We start from the raw sequence: 20188 nt of genomic DNA, 5'->3' as shown, positions 1-20188 counted from the left end.
TTAGGCCAGAAGGCATTCTTACCTCTGACTTTGTGTTTTCAGTTCTTTCAAGGTGGGAGTTATTTCCTGGAGCATTTCAACGTGTTCCTGACTTCGCACCTGACCCATAGCCTGGACTAAGGTAAAGAGCGCTGTCTGAATGTTGTCCTGCCATGCTTTATATTCGGCTAAGAATTGTCGGACACTGTTCTCATAGGGAACATCTTCCCCGTCGGCCAGAGCAGCTTCCTCATCCTGGACTCAGTATTGTAAGAATTAAGAGAAATGGAATTTGGTTCAATAGTAACTCATAAGACAGTCACCTTTCGGATAACAATAAGTGTTTTTCAAATATGTGTTTAATCTGTTTATTACATTGGAACTCCTTTTCTACAGAAATCTTATTTCCAGTAAAAATAAAAACTCCAAGTAAAAACAAATCCCCAAGTTAAATGATCTGCAGTTTTGCAATGATGAAGTTATTTAGCCTTCTCTGGGGGCTCAGTTTCCTTACTATGTAAATTACATAGGCTACTGGAGGGAAGAGAGAAGAAATCATTTTGGAGGCAAACTCATATGAGCCTAGGAATAAGGGTTGGGAGGAGGCAAAGATTTGGGGGAAATCGAAACACTCTGAGGCTACATTCACGTTTCAGCTCTATTGTTAAGTTATAGGACTTTGGGTGAATCAATCTCTTTAACCCTCAGTTTCTCTGGGTACAAAATCAGAATACTACAACCTGCTTTAAAAAAGAAAAAAAAAGGTTGATAAAAACACAAAGTAACTCAATTACAAACAAACTGGAAGATGTGACCTGAGAGAAGTTGTTTTTGTTTATGTCATTATTTTCCCAAATCAACTATGTATTTTTATGTACTGTAATTTTACAAAAGGAGGGAGTTAACTGTGTGTCAGTGGTATTAGTCTTACCTTAGCCATTGCTTTCAGGAGATGTTTGACATCTCCAAGTTGCCGGTTATGACCAGTGAGCACAGTCTTTATATTATCAACCAGATTCTGAATTGTTTCACAGACTGTTTCTATCTGCTGCTCCTTCTCTGTCTGAATTGCCCTCTGAGTAGACATATCCTGGGTCAATTGTTTGTGTGCTGACAAAAGCCATTCAGAGCTGCCAATAGGATGTTCAAGACTGGTGTCCTAAACAGAACAAGCATTTGTTTGATTTAAGTATCAGATGGAATAATGTAAGATTCTTTCCTTTATCACCACCACGAAAAGGTATTAGTAACTCAAGCTGACACAAAGAACCTCATTTGCTAAGTCATGAACTAATTATGTAAATAATAGTACTTAATAATAATTTAAATAATCTATGAAATACAGATTAAGATTTTTAACTTTTCTGCATAATCACACAGGGAATGCTTAAAATTTAAGACATAAAATATATATCTAGAATTACAAAGATGATCTGTATCTAGGACCCCAGTGTAAATCACTCTTTAAAAAGACACCAGAGGTGGGTGCCTGGGTGGCTCAGTCGTCAAGCCTCTGCCTTCGGCTCGGGTCATGATCCCAGGGTCCTGGGATCGAGCCCCGCATCGGGCTCTCTGCTCAGCGGGAAGCCTGCTTCTCCCTCCCCCACTCCCCCTGCTTGTGTTCCCTCTCTCGCTCTGTCAAATAAATAAATAAAATCTTTAAAAAAAAAAAAAGACACCAGAGGTTCTTAATTAATACACAGCCTAAAACCTTCCCACAAAATATAAACACCTAATTTATCAACTTGCTATTTCTGGACTCATCTCTCCTGTCCAGCATTCACCTTCCACTAGCCCTCTGTCTGCTACCCTATTTACAGTGCATCTAAATCATTTGCTATACATTGAATTTCTCCTCCCCTCTGAACCTCCACAGTACTTCCAATTATGGCTCTGAGAATTCTTTTAACTTTTTAATTCATTGTATTATTTCTTATTAATAGGTTCCTTGGGGGCTAAGAGCAAGATTTAATCATCATTTTTTTTTTTTTAAGATTTTATTTTTAAGTAATCTCTACATCCAATGTGGGGCTCGAACTCACAACCTGGAGATCAAGAGTCATATGCTTCACCGAACAAGCCAGCCAGGTACCCCTAGATTTAATCATTAGATCCCAAAACAATATTTTATATACAGGACACACACTGCATAAATGTAAACTGAGTGAATATATTACATGGACTTCGAGGGCATAATCCTGGCCTTATCATTTTCATCAACTAATCTCTTTACTCCCACACCAAGATTCAAGACTCACCACTCTCTGTAATAGACGAAGCTCTAACTCAGAGACCGAACTGTTAAACTGTGATGCAAATGAACACATTTGCTGACATCGTTTGATTAGTTCAAATAATGCAGCATCCAGGTTTAAGGCTTCTGCAGTTCTAGTTCGTAAACTTTCAAAATGAATGATATTGCTGCAGAGGAAAGTGACCTGTGAAGAGGCAAAGAGGAATGGAACCATCAAAATAAGCGGGGACATGCAATTTTAATTTGACATGAAAAAATACTACCTATTCATTTCCAGAATTCAGAACCACAATTGGTCCTGAGAAATGTATGAACGACTCTTTTGGGAAATAGATCTAATCCTGATAAAGGCTATGAATAAATGCACCTTGTTTTGGTTGATGTCTTTAGGTGTGAGATGGTTAAAAGCACCTAAAGACAATATGTAAAAGTATCTTCTATATGTTTGCTTTCACACAGAAAATTTACTTCATAATAAAACCTGTTATCATATTCAGCTGCAGTTTATTTGTGCTATGTCCAAATTTCCAATTTGGAATGTTGCCCTTCTGCTTCTACTCTTGCCTAACTTTACAATAAAGATCACAAAATACTAACTGGACGTTTGACAATATAATGCACATCTTTTAATGTATGATAGTACTATTGTGATTATGTAAATAGTTCTCACCTTTATAAATACATACTGAAATATTTACAGATAAAAATGATAGAATATTTGGGATTTCATTAAAAATGGGATGGGAAGGAGGAATAGGAAGTACAGAGGAAATAAAATGGGACTTAAGTTGATAATCACTAAATTTTAATTGGTTATGAGGATATGAGAATCACTGTATTAGTCTAATTTTATACCTGACTGAAAATTACCTAACTTCTTTTTTTTTGCTTTTGTCCCCTTCCCCCAATCATAACGAAGTTAATCCACAAACTCTAGCGGAACACAAGGTCATAAAGACATTTTATTGCCACAGAGTCACCACAGCTGCATATAGAGAACCTTAGACAAATATGGAATTAAACTCCTTATTTTCCAACAGAAGCTGAATCCACTTTTTATTTAGCTAGGAGGCAGTAAAGGTCTAGGGAAATAATTGGCTGTGAGCTCAGCCTAAGGGATGCCCTTCCCACCAAGGCCTATCAGTCCCTCTTTCCAGTACTGTGAACTAGAGGGTGGACTACCCCTAGTTATCCCACGTGTAACTTCCAATCAGTTGTCGAATCCCGTAACTGAAAACAAAGACGGTGCACATGGGTCACAATACCTGGCTTGCTCGTTGGCTCTCTTTAAGGACAAGATTTCTTCTTTCAGCTATTGTTGCTTCAAAATCCTGTAGTACAGGTGCCAGTGCAGGGTTGGCACCACCTGCCCACTTGAGTCGCTGTTCAATACTTGCTTCAAGGGCTGCTAGTTTTTCCTATAAAAGCCAGCAGAACCTCAGTGAATATGACACTCTCCAATTCCTGGTGAGCATTTTATACAAATACAAGAGAGACTCAAAAGAAGCAGGATGGGACATACATTATTTATTTATTTATTTTTAAAGATTTTATTTATTTATTTGAGAGAGAGAATGAGACAGAGAGAGCATGAGAGGGGGGAGGGTCAGAGGGAGAAGCAGACTCCCCGCTGAGCAGGGAGCCTGATGCGGGACTCGATCCCAGGACTCCAGGATCATGACCTGAGCCGAAGGCAGTCGCTTAACCAACTGAGCCACCCAGGTGCCCGGGACATAGATAATTTAGAAAACATTTTAACATACATCCACTGGGGCGCCTGGGTGGCTCAGTTGGTTGGGCGACTGCCTTCGGCTCAGGTCATGATCCTGGAGTCCCTGGATCGAGTCCCGCATCGGGCTCCCTGCTCAGCGGGGAGTCTGCTTCTCCCTCTGACCCTCCCCCCTCTCATGTACTCGCTCTCTCTCATTCTCTCTCTCTCAAATAAATAAATAAAATCTTAAAAAAAAAAAACAAAAAACATACATCCACTGGAATTAATCTTTATTTCACTTTGAATATTTAAGGCTAAACATGTCTGGGGAGGTAAGAACTGGCTTTCAGTTTGTCTTAAATTTGCTTCTACTTACTTCAGAAAGACAGTGAGCAAATGGAGGGAGGGGCAGAGGGAGAGAATCTTTCAAGCAGACTCCCCGCTGAGCACAGAGCGTGATGTAGGGCTCAACTCCATGACTCATGATATCACGACCTGAGCCAAACCAAGAGTTGGATGCTCAACCGACTGAGCCACCCAAGCACCCCAAGATTTTCATTTTTAAATAAAGTAGCCTTTAAAATGAAACACCTGCTACATCAAATTCCTAATGCTCTTATGTACTATCTATAAGAAAATCCATTTACCATTTGCAACAACATGGATGGAGCTAGAGAGTACAATGCTAAGTGAAATAAGTCACTCAGAAAAAGACAAATATATGATTTCACTCATATATGTAATTTGAGAAACAAACAAATGAACAAAGGGGAAAAAAAGAGAGACAAACCAAGAAACGGACTCTTAACAATAGAGAACAAACTGGTAGTTACCAGAGGGGAGGTGAATGGGGGGAAGGGGTAAAAGAGACAATGGGGATTAAAGAGTACACTTATCACAATGAGCACGGAGTCATGTATAGCACTATTGAATCACTATACTGTACACTAATATAACCCTGTATCTTAACTAGAATTAAAAAACTTAATTTAAAAATCCATTTATATCTTTGATTATGAAAGATGAAAATCAAATTCTCCCAAATTCAAAAGTTCATAAATAACAGTAAAAATCTATCAATAAGGAAGGTTTTATATAACAAAGTTATCCCATTATTTATTCAACACTTCAGGTGGAGGAATTCACATCCTCTGTGTTTTCTGTGCTTCTCTCCCTCTTTTCTCACAGAAACACACCTCTAAAATCAGAAAGGGCATGTATATTCATTCTCCAAAATTGAAAACTAGGCCTAATATACTGTAGAGAAAAGACATTTCACAATCTTCAAAGAAGTGAGCTCCAGAAAAATTTCATTAAAAATGTAAAAATTACAGAAGTGATTATACTTGATTTTATACAAAATTAATTTGTAAAATGAACAGAAAAATGTCAAGTTACTACTGAGTACATGAGATGTAAGAAGACACAATATAAAGACATAGATAACCATCATCAAGACCTGTTTCTTATTTTTAAAAGGGAGGTGAGATTAAATTATTAGGCAGAAATGATAAAGAAATACACTCAATGGGGTGCCTGGGTGGCTCAGTCGTTAAGCGTCTGTCTTCGACTCAGGTCATGATCCCAGGGTCCTGAGATCAAGCCCCACATCGGGCTCCCTGCCCAGCGGGAAACCTGTTTCTCCCTCTCCCACTCCCCCGCTTGTGTTCCCTCTCTTGCTGTGTCTCTCTGTCAAATAAATAAATAAAAATCTTTAAAAAAAAGAAATACACTCAATAATAGTAGTCAGGAAAATATTCTATTGCCTTTGACATCATAAAATATCATTAACTATACATAAAAAATGCCTAAGCTGGGTGCGTGAGTTGGTTAGGCGTCCCAACTCTTGATTTCAGATCAGGTCATAATCTCAGAGTTGTGAGATCGAGCCCTGTGTCAGGGTCTGTGCTGAGCTGTGAAGCCTGCTTAAGATTCTCTCTCCCTCTCCCTCTGACCCTCCTGACTCAGGGGGACACACACGCATGCGCACTCTCCTCAGAATGAAAAAAAAAAAATGCCTAAGCTTTTTAGATATGACTAGTAAGCCAGATATAACTGCTTATGTGCCTTTCGGAAAACAAATTAAATGCTCAAGTTTTTCTAATCACCAAGGTTCTCTTAACATATAAAGGCAGAGCAATCATCAAATCCATTAAAAACCTGAAATATTTAGTATGTCTCTATTCCTGGTTAAAAATACACTGCTACCATAAGATCTGGTTACTTTGGAGGGTAAGAAAAAAAGATGTAAGTTAAAAATAAAAGTGCAAAAGGAGTATGCCCCTGTGGCTTAGCAGCCAAGGACAGACATGTAGATATACTGAATACCTCATCACATGGTAGGTTATTTCTCAAAGTGAATGTGCTTCAAGTAAGGTCTGACAAAACATACCTGAACTGTTGCAATTGAAGTTTCAATCTGGCTCAGAGTATGGAGTTTCTTTTTCATGCTGGTTAGGATGGCAGACCGAGGGGGAGGTGTGACTGACATGGCTTGTGGTCTATTGATAAGGAGGTCTTCATGCTGCCACTGTTCAAAGAAAAGGCAATGTAATAAAATCAGCAGGAAAAAAAAAAAAACAACAACTTGAGATAAAGGGAGGAGAGGTGCAAATTAGGACTGGGGGAAGAGGGGAAAAAAACCCAGCTGCAGTAAAGTGACGTAGGCAGAGAAGTTGTAATAGCAAAAACATTACAAAAGAATCACAACCAGGTGAAAAATTTCCTAATGTAGAGAATGGCTGATAAATGTCTTGGATCAGTGATATGCAACATCTAAGTAGTAATTCTGAAGATGTTTCCAAGTCTATGTAAAAGTCTAGTATACAATCCCCCCAAAAGGTATCTCCGGTTAAGAGGTTGGAAAAGGCATGGGGGGATAGTGGGTGGAGAGGTGAAGACTAGTCCAGCTGAGGCTAAGCAAGTAACTGAAAGAAATGATGGCAGTAGTCACAGAACAAAGAATTCTACAGAGAACCTAGAAGTTGCAGAAAGGGGCAGGCAACTGCTCACAGAGGATCAAGCCATCTTCTATGTTTTAAGGGAGGCCCCAGAAGGCCCAAGAGACTTTTGGGCTACAATTTAAAAGTAATACATTGCACTTAGGGCTTAAAATGATGAACATTTGTTCAGATCAACAAAATTGTAAGTATTTTTACAACATTTTCCATACAGTTGTCCATTTTTTAAGGGAATAAACTAGAATGTATAATAAAACTTACAGTACATTTTTAGAAGAAAAAATACAAAAAGATTCCAATGTGCTAGAAAGACCGTTAATATATAATAAATACAATTTCAAAATGTGAATAAATTACTTTTCTTAATTTATAAGCTAAAAACATCAGCTCATGATAAAGCTGCAAAGAGAAGAAAATACACTGATTCCACGCACTGAGCTGAAGCCACCAACTCCACCATCGGGAAGCAGCTTCCACATAAATAATACAAAGTAACCACCGTTTGTGCCAAAATAGATCCCAGGAAAACGCAGTCCCCAAATATTACTCCATGAATTACACAACCTGTTTGAAGCTACAGACAATACTGAAGCCTATATTTGGAAGGGAAAAAAAAGAAAGAAGAAGAAAGAAGAGCTACAATTTATACTGTGCTTAGTGTCTTATATAACTGTGCTTAGCATCTTATATAAAACATCATTTTTAACCCTCATAGTCCTCAACCTTGGTGAGAGGTATGGTCCCCACTTCAGGGAGAATTAAACTCAAATTCATATACCTGAATCCAAATCCATCTCACCCTTAAAGCCTATGTTGTCATACTGCCCCCTAAATAATCAAGGACAAAAACAGCCCTCTAAAAACAAATTCCAAATGATGACGGATTCATGCACAAAGCTGTAACCACATCATTAGAGCATCAGGGAAACAGAAGACACTTTAGAAACAATCTTAATTATATGTTAAGTAATATAGGAGGCACATTCACATAACGAATAAATTCAACCATTAGAAATTATATTTACAAGTAATACTTAATGACACAGATAATACCAACCATACAATACTGATGGAAACAAAGTTAAAGGTCACAAAGTGTAAACACAAAATATTCTCAACTATATGGAACAGAAACAAGGAAAAAACTGGAAATATCAAAATGCCAAAAAGCTGGCTTTGCTACAGGCTGGCAAAATTCAGGACATTTAAATATTTTTTTTCTTTATATTGTTTTATATTACTTCCCCCTGGCTTTCAAATTCCTATAGTGGAGAAAAACACATTAGAAAAATACTTACTTGAAACATGGCAATATGCAGCTGAACACGCTGCAGGCTTGTCTTACAAGAAGAAATACTGGTTTCCAGCCTGCGCACCAAGTCATGCTTCTTCCAGGCAGTATCATAGGAACTTGCTAAAACAGTTGCCCTGTTCATGACCAACTGAGAAAACTTCCCAATCTGAATGTTGTGCTCCACCGCTTTCTTACAAAGATCATCAACAGAAACTTTGCTTTCAGCACCAAAATCCTTTGCCTCCACTTGAGCAATAATGTCTACCCCTAGAGCACTGATAAAACTGCAGAGGGTGAGTCCTAGGGCTTGGTTCGGTAGTCCAATCAAGAGCTGCCTCACAAAGTCAGCTGTGAATGCCTTTATAGGTTTGGCCATCTGGTCTTCACTGAAACAAGAGTTTCTAAAAAGGGTTTTCACATTGACAATCTGTACAGGTCCATTTACAGTATTCTGATCTTCAAGTGAACTCGATCCTAAAAAAGGAATATTTTCTTAAAGTATTTCATGCAAAGTAAAATAAGGTAATAATGATGCTTATTTAAAAACAAGACCTTATGAACGTACAATTAAATTAAGCCTACTCCATCCTGCCCCCTTCCAAAGTTCTACACAAGTAAATCCAGTATGTTTAAATGTGAAAGATTACCTGATAAAGTTTTAGAAAAGGTACCACAGAGCCTGAAGAACTCCTTAATTGTCTGTAGTCTTTTTAGAAAGAAAATCTCTTCTAGCACCTGCCGGTGATTATCGTCATCAAAAAAATTGACTTGGGTACTCCTGGCTTCCCTTATAATGTCAATCTTTCGCCAAGCTATGGGAATTTCCATCTTGTTTAACTATGTAAAAAGAAAGAAAGAAAGTTCATTTCTCCACTCTTCACACAGTGAACAACTACTTTACCACACGTGCATTATTTATTCTTAAAATCAGTATTTACCTTTTCAACTAATAAGCCAAAAGCAGTTTCGACTTGGGCAAACATGCCATCAAATGCTACCAAAAGCATCTGGCCAGCTGACATTTTTGGTGTTTCATCAACGGAACCATTTCTTGGTTGGATTAATTCACCATACTGAGCATGAAGTATTCTAGAGAAAAAGAAAAGGGGATTAAAATCCTAACTGATGAATACTACATTTGGGGGAGAACACAAAAGGTCAGCAAGAGTCACAGCTAGCATGCAATCTAGAAAATAAATCTTTTTTCGTTAAAGGTTTATTTATTTGAGAGAGAGAGAGAGAGAGAGAGAGAAAGACCACAAGCAGGAGGAGGGGTAGAGGGTGAGGGAGAAAATTCTCAGTCAGACTCCCAGCTGAGCGCAGAGCCCCACACGGGGCTCAATCCTAGGACCTCTAGATCACCCCCTGAGCCGGAATCAAGAGTCAGACACTTAACCGACTAATCCACCCAGGCGCCCCTAGAAATCTTTTTGTATGCAGGACAGAGTGTTAGGATAAAATGACATGTAGTGCCATCACAATGTGAAGTTAATGGTTCTGATTCAGTATTAGTAACTGTTCACATGATTAAATTTTATGCAAACTTGAATTATGATAATTTTAAAAAGAACTATGTAAGATATTACAGTCTCACTTTACACAAAGAATGTAAAATAATACAAACCCCCAATAAATGTCAAAAACCACACAATTCTAAAGCTGGAGGACTTAGCAAAAATGGTCAAGTATGTTCACACTGTCACATATATGACAGAGTCAACTACACACCATAAACTCAAATGCCTGCCGTCTGTGGCACACCTGCTTTTGAATAGTGCACAGACTGAGCGTAAGTCTTCAGGAACTCACCCTGTACGTTATCATTAACTTAAGACTTGCACCGTGGCTTGTGTATCCGGACACTATTCTGAACATATTATATAAAAATTCAAAAAACAGCATTCCTGGTACCTACAACTAGTATCAGTTCATGTTACTAATGTTAACTAGATTTTCAACTTTATCACACACACATACAGAAATAACTATAAAACTATTAAGAGAATTTAAAAAGGCTAACCAGAGCAATTTCTAATGGAAAAAAGAGCTACAAGATGGTATACAATTTTTTTCTTCAGATAATTAAAGTTTCTCCAAAATAAGGTACAAACAAGCTGTAAGAGAATGAGGCATGAAGTTTGTCACCCAAATCATACATGAAAAGTAAATAATCATCCATTTGAGGGTAAGAGAAATCGGAGTTAGATATTAAAGGGAGATAAATGAGAGCTGAAATTTAGTGAGAAAGGTGTATCGATTTAGCATCTAACTTTTTATTTTTATTTTATTTATTTATTTATTTATTTATTTATTTGAGAGAGAGAGAATGAGAGAGAACACATGAGAGGGGGGAGGGTCAGAGGGAGAAGCAGACTCCCTGCCGAGCAGGGAGCCCCATGCGGGACTCGATCCAGGGACTCCAGGATCATGACCTGAGCTGAAGGCAGTCGCTTAACCAACTGAGCCACCCAGGCGCCCAACATCTAACTTTTTAAATAATGTTAGAAATTTAAATGATAAAGCTGTTGTGCAAATAATCAATCATCATCTAGCTGACATTTAGTTTATGCTATAATAATTACTAATTTATTTTATTCTGTATGGTGACACAACTACAAAGAAACATAAATAGGAAAATTTTGAATGCAGATAACAGAAAACATTAAAGAATTATTATTAACTTTTCGGGTGAAGTAACGGCACCATGATTAAGAAAAATAAGTTTATATTTTAGATATACGTACTTCCTGTACTATTTAAAAATGAAAAGATACCTGCTTCAAAATAATCGGGGCGGTACAATTTAAACAACATAAATAATTTAAACAATTTAAGCAGGTGCAGATAATTACCAAAGGTGGGAAAATGAAGGTTCATTATACTATTCTACTTTCTTTTCTTTGAATTTTCTCACAGGAGGAAGTGGTAGGTCAATCCATTTCTTCTCTCTCAATTATACTTTCTGGGGTAAACTCGACACCAGAATGCCAAAGAAAGAGATCTTAAGTCACCAGAGATAAAGGGGCTTACAGCTTAGCTAGGGACATAGTACATGGCTGGAGGAACCACCCAACCTTTGCAGGTTCCAAAGTCAAACTGTTTTTCTGGATTTCAGAGATGAAAAACACCATGTTCAGTATCTAAAACAAACTTACAAAGTTTAAGCAAACTTAGAAGCATTTACCTGAATTGAGGTGTATACTCTATTAACTAAACTGGCTCAGATGCTTCCATGGTGTTCCAAGGGCTGGCTTAAAAAATACCACACTCCACTTTGCGTGTGTGTAGCACACATATGGTGAAACCACAACACTCAAAGTATAGTGTGTATGTGATAAAACTGCGTGGAGCTACACACCCACTGCATGTGTCACTGGGGAAATCTCAGTAAGCTCTGTCAACTGTACCGACATCCACTTCGTGGTGGTGCCACAGAAGTATAATATGCAAGATGCTACCACCGCAGGAAGGATGGAGCCTGCAGAAGACATCCCTGCACACATGTATTGTACAAGTTCCTGTGAATCTGTAATTATTTCCAAATAAATAAACTATTTTTTTTAAAGATTTAATAGAGAAAGAATGACCGGTGGGAAGGGACAGAGGGCAGAGGGAGAAGGAGACTCCCCGCTGAGCAGGGAGCCCGATGCGGGGCTCGATCCCAGGGCCCCAGAATCATGACCTGAGCCGAAGGCACACGCTTAACCAACTGAGTCACCAAGGTGCCCCCCGAATAAATAAACTTTGTAAAAAGATCTGTATAGGGTGCTTGGGTGGCTCAGTTAGTTGAGCGTCTGCCGTCGGCTCAGGTCATGATCCCAGGGTCCTGGAATTGAGTCCTGCAATGAGCCCGCTTCTCCCTCTCTCATGAATAAATAAATAAAATCTTTAAAAATAAGTAAAATAACAATAAAAAATTATAAGATTTGTATAGAAGCATTTTTAAGTAATTCTATCTGCTGTAAAATTAAAACTAAACTTGCAGCACAGAGCCCAGAACCTGTCATCCGGCTTCCCCAGCTCTGTCATAGCTACCATTCACTTGCCTGGCAACATCGATGTAATGAGCATGAGTTTCCTCCTCCAGTCCCATAGCCGCATTTCTTAAATAGGCCTGAAGTGATTCAACTAGAGTCTGCAGGGGAACGCCGTCAGTTGTCTGCTCAATAAGACTGTCCAGCTCATGAAGCATACTTTCTAATGTGTATTCTCCTTTCATTAAACATCTCAGTGCTTCTGGAAATATGATTTGCCGGAAATTTGAATTTAATTCCTATAAATATGTGAGAAATATATTTTAATGTTTCCTGAGTTTAGGTAAGTTATAGAGGTTTAATGCCATGTGTTAAGAACAAACTTATGCAACTGTAACCAACTTCTGGCTACAAATGTCACACTGAGCTTTAAATGATCGATTAAGCAACATTAAAAGGGGAAAAGTCAAATTGCTTTTCTGAACGAGCAATAAAAAGAACAATGTTTAATATCTAAAACAAACTTATCATTTTAAGCTAATTTAAAAGCGCTCACCTGAAGTGAGGTGTACACTCCGTTAGCTAAGTGAACTGCCTCAGAAGCTTCCACTGGGTTTGGAATGTCTAAGTCCTGTGGCACCAGGTGGCACTGCTTCAGTAACTGCACCAGGCAAGTGACGTTCCCGCTCATACTGCAGAGCTCTTCCAAGAACCAGGCTCCGTCCCGCGAGGTCAGATCCACTAGCTGCTCGCCAGCGCTAGAAGCAGCACCTTCCATCATCAGGTTACGCCTAAATGCAACAAGGGTTTGTACACTGAAACCTACTCAGCTATACTCACACACAAAAGCGGATACCTCAAACTTGGACAGGAAGTAAAGCAGCCTAACAGTGGGCTAGACTAATGAAATGAAAGTCAAAGCATACCTTAAGTTTGGTATTAAACAAAAGGGACAGGCAATCTCAGGAAGTATAAATGTTTTCGAGACAACAAAATGGTCTTAGTACAAAGTTGGCTAACTCACCTTGTAAGAGTACAAAGAGCAGAAATAATAACACTTGCTAGACTCAAAGATCCTTCTTCTCCATTCTCGTGAAGGAAAACTTTAATGCAACGTTCAATTTCCTTCAACTGATCCTCACAAACAGGTACAGTGACGGCTTCCTGTTTCAAGCGTTCCACTTGTCTGATAAGCCGGCTGTTGATGTCGGCTGCGTAACGCTGCAGAGTCATTTCCGTGGCACTGATGAACTGACACACTGTTGGGGGAGGCTGGGGAGCATACTGCATTTCGTATCTACACAAAGAGAGAGAGGTGCTTGTTTACAATGTAACCACTTCCTGCTTGTAAAGAAAGTTCCCATTTTATTTATTTATTTATTTATTTTTTAAGATTTTATTTATTTGACAGAGAGAGACACAGCGAGAGAGGGAACACAAGCAGGGGGAGTGGGAGAGGGAGAAGCAGGCTTCCCGCCGAGCAGGGAGCCTGATACGGGGCTCGATCCCAGGACCCTGGGATCATGACCTGAGCCGAAGGCAGATGGTTAACGACTGAGCCACCCAGGCATCCCACTTATTTTTTTTTTTAAAGATTTTATTTATTTATTCATGAGAGACAGAGAGAGAGGCAGAGGCAGAGGGAGAAGCAGGCTCCTCGCAGAGCAGGGAGCCTAATGCAGGTCTCAATCCAGGACCCCGGTATCATGACCTGAGCCAAAGGCAGACGCCCAACTGACTGAGCCACCCAGGCACCCCAAAAGTTCCCATTTACACTGGAGAATATTGCCTCTGATGGATCCCCAAATCTTAAATAGTAGAAACCATGATTTCCATTTTTACAGATAAGAAAAAGTCTCAAGCTCAAGTAATTTTCCCAGACGACTTGTGAGTGAGTGATAGTTCAAATGAGTTTAGCTCTCTTTACCCTGATTCCATCACTCTGACACTGGGATACATTTTAATTAATTAGGAAAAACACACCATCTTAAAGGGAAAACATGACCTCAAATCTTCTTGAAAGAAAAAACTGACCCCATTCAGCTTCCATCCAACAACTATTTCTTTCAGAAAAATGAAATATTATGCACACATGATAATAATAATTTGAAAACAACTTTGCATCTAATCCCATGAGAAGTCAAGAAAAGTGTGATCAACGTACTTCCGGTAGAGTTCTTGACAGCGCTCTACTGTGGTGTTACAGATGAGTTCCTCCATCCAGGTCTTCCACTGCTCAATTCGATGCTTCTGAAATATGGCCTTTGGATACTGCAGAGCTACGGTGGCGTAGTGATGCAGCTGTTCCAGACAGCCTCGGAGCACGGAGCGCCTCTGCTGGAGAAGAGCGCCCACTTCCCCCTCCAGCTGCTCACACTGGCTAATCAAGTGCGCCTGGCCGGCATTCTGCAGAAAGGCTGTTGCTGGCACATAGCTTGGAGGACCTTTTGGTAAAAGACAATTATTAATCACGGTGAAACTATTCCAAACCAGCAGTAGTCGAAAGGAGCACAAACCAGAACCCCACACATAAACACACAAATACAAAACTCACATGCTCAACATGTGTATCTAAGATAAATCAACCCATACCAAGGTCCATTTGTGAGCTTATCTCCTGAAGCAAACTTGCAAGCTGTGTTGCTTCTAAATTATTGAACGCAGCCTGATAATGTGTTATCCACTGTTCAAATTCATTCAGCTTCACCTGGATTGCTTCCTGAACAGCCCTTTGCTGAGTCTGTAGTTGAGTATGTTCAGAATACCTAATAGGAGGGAAAAAACTTTTAAATTGCTTCTTCCTTCTATGTACTTTCATAACCTTGATTTTGCTCATACTTGGGACTGCCTGGTAAGCTCCTTTTCAATCTTGAGGGCACTGCTCAAATGTCCCTTACTTCTCTGGTTTTCCCCATATTTCTCTCAACTATACTCAACAACATTTTAAATAACACATTTTCAAAACCCACCACACCTGCCAGGTGTTGAGTTATCTTTAGTGTAAACGATGGATACTTCACAGATCTTTCCACCTCAGAGACTCATGCAGTGTGTAGCACTTGCATATTTACCCTTTACCAAGCACCTGCACTGTACAAGGCTCATCCACTTAGATCATTCTATTTAGTTTAATGCTTAATTCAGCAAAGTGGATAAAATAACTGCCACTGTACTAATGAGTAAGGATCCAGACACGAACTGTAGAGAGAAACCCAAACCTCAGTTTTTCTGAATCCAAGTTCATGTCCTAACCACTATATCTACTTATCTCCCATAATTACTCAAACATTTCTATTTAATATAATAAAGCAGAAAATTTAAGTGAATTTCTGTGTATTAATTCAAAATTGCAGTCCTTGGGAGAGCTTCTATCATTTATGTAAACTGCTTAATAATTCTACTTCAAGTTGACAATGTTTACACAAATATGAAAATTCTCCTTAATGGCATATATTTAGAAACAAGTGTTCAACACTTTTAAACCTGTGCTGCAGAGTGTGAGAAGGATGGTCCACTCCTTCAGCTCCTTCTAGAAACTCTATTTCTTCCAGCAGTTTGCCTTGCAGTTTTTCCACGTCTGTCAGTTGCTCTTGTAAGCTTAGGTATTCGTCTAAGCTGCTGTCCAGCTTAGGAAGCACAACCAGCATCTCATCCCTATTCTTAAACCAGTTCACCTGTAAAAAGGTAATTATGATTAGGGAAATTCTTACAGGGTCAACTGTGAGATATGATGATATCTGCTACAAGCATCATGTTAGATGGACATCCTGGATATATTACTCTATTTAAATCTCTTATTTAAACCCCTGAGGGGGTGATGGAACCACGTGTATTTTACAGATAATGATAACCACTGCATTCAAGTTCACATAGCCATAAACTGAGACTCAAATCTCAACAACACCATGTAGTTACCACCATGCCACACAATATACTGTATGTCTTTGTATGGGAACATATCCTACTAAAAAGACATCAAATTGCCCTATTTCACGGACATTTACAATATTATACAGGACAGTCTTTCAAAAATATTTTTTAAAGGATAGTTTTACCCAGCTTTTTGATGGACATGTTAACACTAGTAAAATGATGGTGATGACTTATCATTGCCTTCACCTTAATTTCAGCTACTCTGGAAGAAAAGAGGCTGCGGGTGATCTCTCGCTCCATCTCTCTCTTGCTCTGCTTGCTCTCAGCCTGCTGGCCACCTCCACCATAGACAGCGCCAGCAAATCCCGCCTCACCCCCAGCCGTCCAGTCCACCAGGGGGTCATACACAAAGGCCTCCAGCAATGTCAGCAGAGTCTCTCTGCCACGCCGCATGATGTGTAGAACCTGTTTTCAGAGGTGTTTTAAATCAGGTTTTGCCACAAGTTTCCTCATTCAAATGTAGTTTTTTATTCCACAGGATTTAACAGGTACATTAAAAGGTATGAGAGAAACAGCATACCTGCTCACATGAAAGCCTAAAAACACCTTCTACTCCGGTTACTCCCAGTGCTGTTTCAATATTCTGTGTCATTCGAAAAGGTACTTTCTCAGGAACTCTAAGGCTTTTACCTTGAAAAGACAAATTGTTATATTTCTGTCCTTTTATCAAAAACATTTGACCCTCATATAAATGTAAAAGTCCAACTTAATTTTACCTTTTTCAAAGCAAACATTGTAATCTATGTGAACCACCTCTCCCGTCGTCATATCTATAAGAACATTATCCAGATGTCTATCTCCAAGGCCAATTATGTATCCAACCATAGACATGACTGCAGTAGATCTGGCATAAGACTAAACAAGAGGGGAGAGGGGGTGGGGAGAGCAAGTTGTAACACCATCAGCAAATTTCCTTCCAACATGGTTTGATGCTCCAAAATTCACACAATTCCATAATCCCACTCCCTCGTTTCTAAATAGCACTCCTCAGGGATGCTGCAAGTGGTCCCAGAGGCTCTGCACTGAGCAGCAGACAACACTGTGGTCCTTGTTGGTCCTACTTAGTATTCGAATGCTAGATTTAAAACAAAACAACTATTTTCAGCCTCCCTAGTTTTTCCCTTTCTCAAGCTTTTATTCTTCTTTTCATTTCATCCATAATCCCCTCTGTTCTGCCCTCACACTCATGGCCATGCCTTATGAAAATAAGTGCAACGCAAGACTCGAATACAGGTCTCAAACTACCAAGTCTGGAGTGAGACGAAGGGTAAAAGGAGGAGGGTGAACAACAGACTAGACAGGAAGCAGGCAAAAAAAACAGTAATATTTATTACGCCCCAAAACAAAACACATACCTGTGTGACTCTCCACCATTCGTCAGGTGTGGTGCAAGATGACCAAAGCTCTTTAGCAAGGAGATTTGGGGGGGTGGCCTCCATTAACTCTTCTAATACCGCCTTCATTACATGAAGAGGCCAATCCCGTCGGGACACATCCAGACTAAGCCCAACTGCTTTTAAAGCAGGGCCAATTTTACTATAATAAAGTTCACTAGGACGAGGTACAATTCCAGGATTCTGAGGAGTTTGGTAGGAATCTTGGGCCTTAAAAAAAATTTTTTAAGGAAAAAAAAAAATCAACTTTATTTAAATGAAGATAAAGATTACTTTGAATATAGTATTTTAAAAACCGGTTTTTGAGCGGCATTCTCCACCTTCCCAGCCAAATTGCACATACCAAATAAATAATTCTTCTGGACTATGCATCTTTTTACAACCTACCTATCTTTCTCTTAATTAAGTTCTACCACTTTATTGAAAACTTGGTCTACTGTTCTATTTTCTTGATCTCCAATTCAAACTCAACATTTACATTCTTCTTTGTAACCTATAATTCTACTGAAAATTTATCATTAATTTATGCACAAATTTCATTCTTCACTGATACGACTCAATCAATATAAAATTAACAGTATTCAGACAAAAACTGATAGCCCCTCTCTAATTCCCATCTCTCGTTTAACCCTCAGTAATTGTTCTGCAGTCTCCTATGCTTATTTTTTAAACTTGACCCCTTTCAAACTTTTGCTCCTTCCCATACCCGCCATAATTAGAAAAATTAGAATATTTTGGCTAGATAAAGACTCTTGAGGTTGAGACTGTATAAAACTTATTTTTATTTCTGTAGCACTTAGTACTGTTCCTGGCATATATACTAAGCACTCAGATGCTTAGCTAAATGAATTCTAAATTAAATCCCTAGTCTAAATCAAAATCATAAATTTCAGAGGCACAAAATATGACATCACAGTAATTAACTCTAAATATAATATAAAGTTGTTTCTTCTTTACGTACTTAATTTAAAAGAAACTGGTTTTCAAAGCTCTCTTCTTTGTAAATTTAATTTAAAAGACCCTAGGGGGCGCCTGGGTGGCTCAAATCGGTTCAGTGTCCACCTTCTTGGCTCATGATCCCGGGGTCCTGTCTGTGATCCTGTGATCCCGTGATGGAGCCCCACATGGGCTCCCTGCTCAGCAGGGAGTCTGCCTCTCCTTCTCCCTCTGCCTCTCCCCCCCTTGTTCTCTCTCGCGCACGCTCTCTCTCGCAAATAAAATCTTTAAAATATAAAAATAAAATAAAAGACCCCTAGTAAGCCCAATAAAAAAATCATTAAGATGTGAAATATCAACTTACTGATTAACAACCACACTACCACCCTACCTGTTCCCCTGCATTTGTCTAGAATAAGATTAACCAAATGTCACCATTTCCACCTCTTAAAACTTTATTTAAATGTGCCTCAGAAACACTTTCCTAAATATTTCAAAAGTCTGTTCTGTAACATTTATAAACTTACCAAAATGCTCAAGTACAGTAAGCCTATGAGTCACACAGAACAAGAAAGAGACTAATATATGTTTTTATGGAAATTCAAATAAAAGTACATGTATATCTGAATTTATCAACCTTCTGTGCTTGTAAGGCGGCTTCCCGTTGTTGCCATCGTTTGTAAAGACCAAATAAGGGTGTGGCTCCATCCACCCACTGGATTAGTCCTGAGCGTGTTCCTAGTGGCGTTACGGAATAGTGTCGGGCATGGAAACGGGGTGTTTCCTGGCGATTGATTGTAGCAAACATGGTATTCACAATAGACAGGAACTGCATTATTCTCTCATCCAGATGTAAATCTTCTAATCCTATGGAAACAAAATTTAAAGTAGCTAGAGTGGTGACCAAATGGGGTGGGTATGGGGTTACAAATGTATCACTTTTGTGTTTCCTCTCAATCAACAGTAGCAGTCAAGAACTGAGAGCCAGGAGAGCATAATGGGAGCATTAGAGAATATTCCATTCAGTCACAAGGTATTAGATACTAGAATTATTAGCTGTACCTCAGTTCTGCTTGCATAAGTTAAGCAAAAAGACGACAGGCAATGGAAAATCTTACTACACAGGCTCCAACCACTTCCATTCAAAATCACAGAAGATACAAGACAATCCAGGCTATTCACCTGGAACAATCCTCTCCCAGCACATTCATACCCAAAGCATCCATAATCAAATTAAGGCTCTTCTTTTAAATCCCACCTTTGAAAAGATAAGGATAGCTCTTGCCATCTGACCCTAGAAAGAGAAGTTTCTTTGGCTTGGTTTTGGTCGGTAAGATGGTGATGGTTCCGCCCACACTGTGGATTGTGACAGTGTCTCTAGCTGACACTTCTCCAGGAAGAGCAATTTCAGTGTTAGTCATGGCAGCCAGCCACGGGCTGATTTCTTCAAGACGCAAGATATAACTTGCACGTTTCTGTGCTCTCTGTTGCAAACTCAGCATTATCTATATTTATAAGATGGGGAAAAACAGGTTTACGTTATCACTGCAACATTTAACTTTCTTCCACATTCAATTTGGCATAAAAGTAAACTTAAAATACCAATACAGAAATCTCGTATTGTAGTTCCTAAATTTAATTTCATGTTACATACTTGGGCCATCCTGAGAGAGGAAATACTGGTGTGCTGATATGACCTAGGTGATTTCTACTTTGTTCAGACCTGTCTCTTCTTCTCTGTCCAAACAACCAA

General features: G+C 39.1%; 1 protein-coding gene across 3 annotated transcripts in view; it reads right to left on the bottom strand.

Moving 5' to 3' along the window:
* SMG1 (SMG1 nonsense mediated mRNA decay associated PI3K related kinase) overlaps nucleotides 1–20188 on the bottom strand; it is a 104262-nt gene that overhangs the window by 8449 nt on the left and 75625 nt on the right. For all 3 annotated transcript variants that reach the window (XM_036098956.2, XM_036098957.2, XM_036098955.2), the window contains 20 exons: nucleotides 19694–19940; nucleotides 19073–19302; nucleotides 17461–17709; nucleotides 16822–16960; nucleotides 16626–16735; nucleotides 16292–16510; nucleotides 15656–15846; nucleotides 14765–14937; nucleotides 14337–14616; nucleotides 13197–13469; nucleotides 12729–12963; nucleotides 12245–12471; nucleotides 9137–9287; nucleotides 8846–9035; nucleotides 8203–8672; nucleotides 6337–6474; nucleotides 3499–3651; nucleotides 2238–2417; nucleotides 911–1138; nucleotides 23–234 (listed from right to left, as the gene is read on the bottom strand). In XM_036098956.2, the coding sequence (XP_035954849.2) occupies nucleotides 23–234; nucleotides 911–1138; nucleotides 2238–2417; nucleotides 3499–3651; nucleotides 6337–6474; nucleotides 8203–8672; nucleotides 8846–9035; nucleotides 9137–9287; nucleotides 12245–12471; nucleotides 12729–12963; nucleotides 13197–13469; nucleotides 14337–14616; nucleotides 14765–14937; nucleotides 15656–15846; nucleotides 16292–16510; nucleotides 16626–16735; nucleotides 16822–16960; nucleotides 17461–17709; nucleotides 19073–19302; nucleotides 19694–19940 (4295 nt within the window). The remainder of the gene's footprint in view (nucleotides 1–22; nucleotides 235–910; nucleotides 1139–2237; nucleotides 2418–3498; nucleotides 3652–6336; nucleotides 6475–8202; nucleotides 8673–8845; nucleotides 9036–9136; nucleotides 9288–12244; nucleotides 12472–12728; nucleotides 12964–13196; nucleotides 13470–14336; nucleotides 14617–14764; nucleotides 14938–15655; nucleotides 15847–16291; nucleotides 16511–16625; nucleotides 16736–16821; nucleotides 16961–17460; nucleotides 17710–19072; nucleotides 19303–19693; nucleotides 19941–20188) is intronic.

The sequence above is a fragment of the Halichoerus grypus genome, chromosome 6 (genome assembly GCF_964656455.1).
Source record: "Halichoerus grypus chromosome 6, mHalGry1.hap1.1, whole genome shotgun sequence".
In the NCBI taxonomy this organism is placed as follows: Eukaryota; Metazoa; Chordata; class Mammalia; order Carnivora; family Phocidae; genus Halichoerus; species Halichoerus grypus.
The sequence above is the reverse complement of the archived record's forward strand: the minus strand, read 5'-3'. Positions and strand labels throughout refer to the sequence as shown.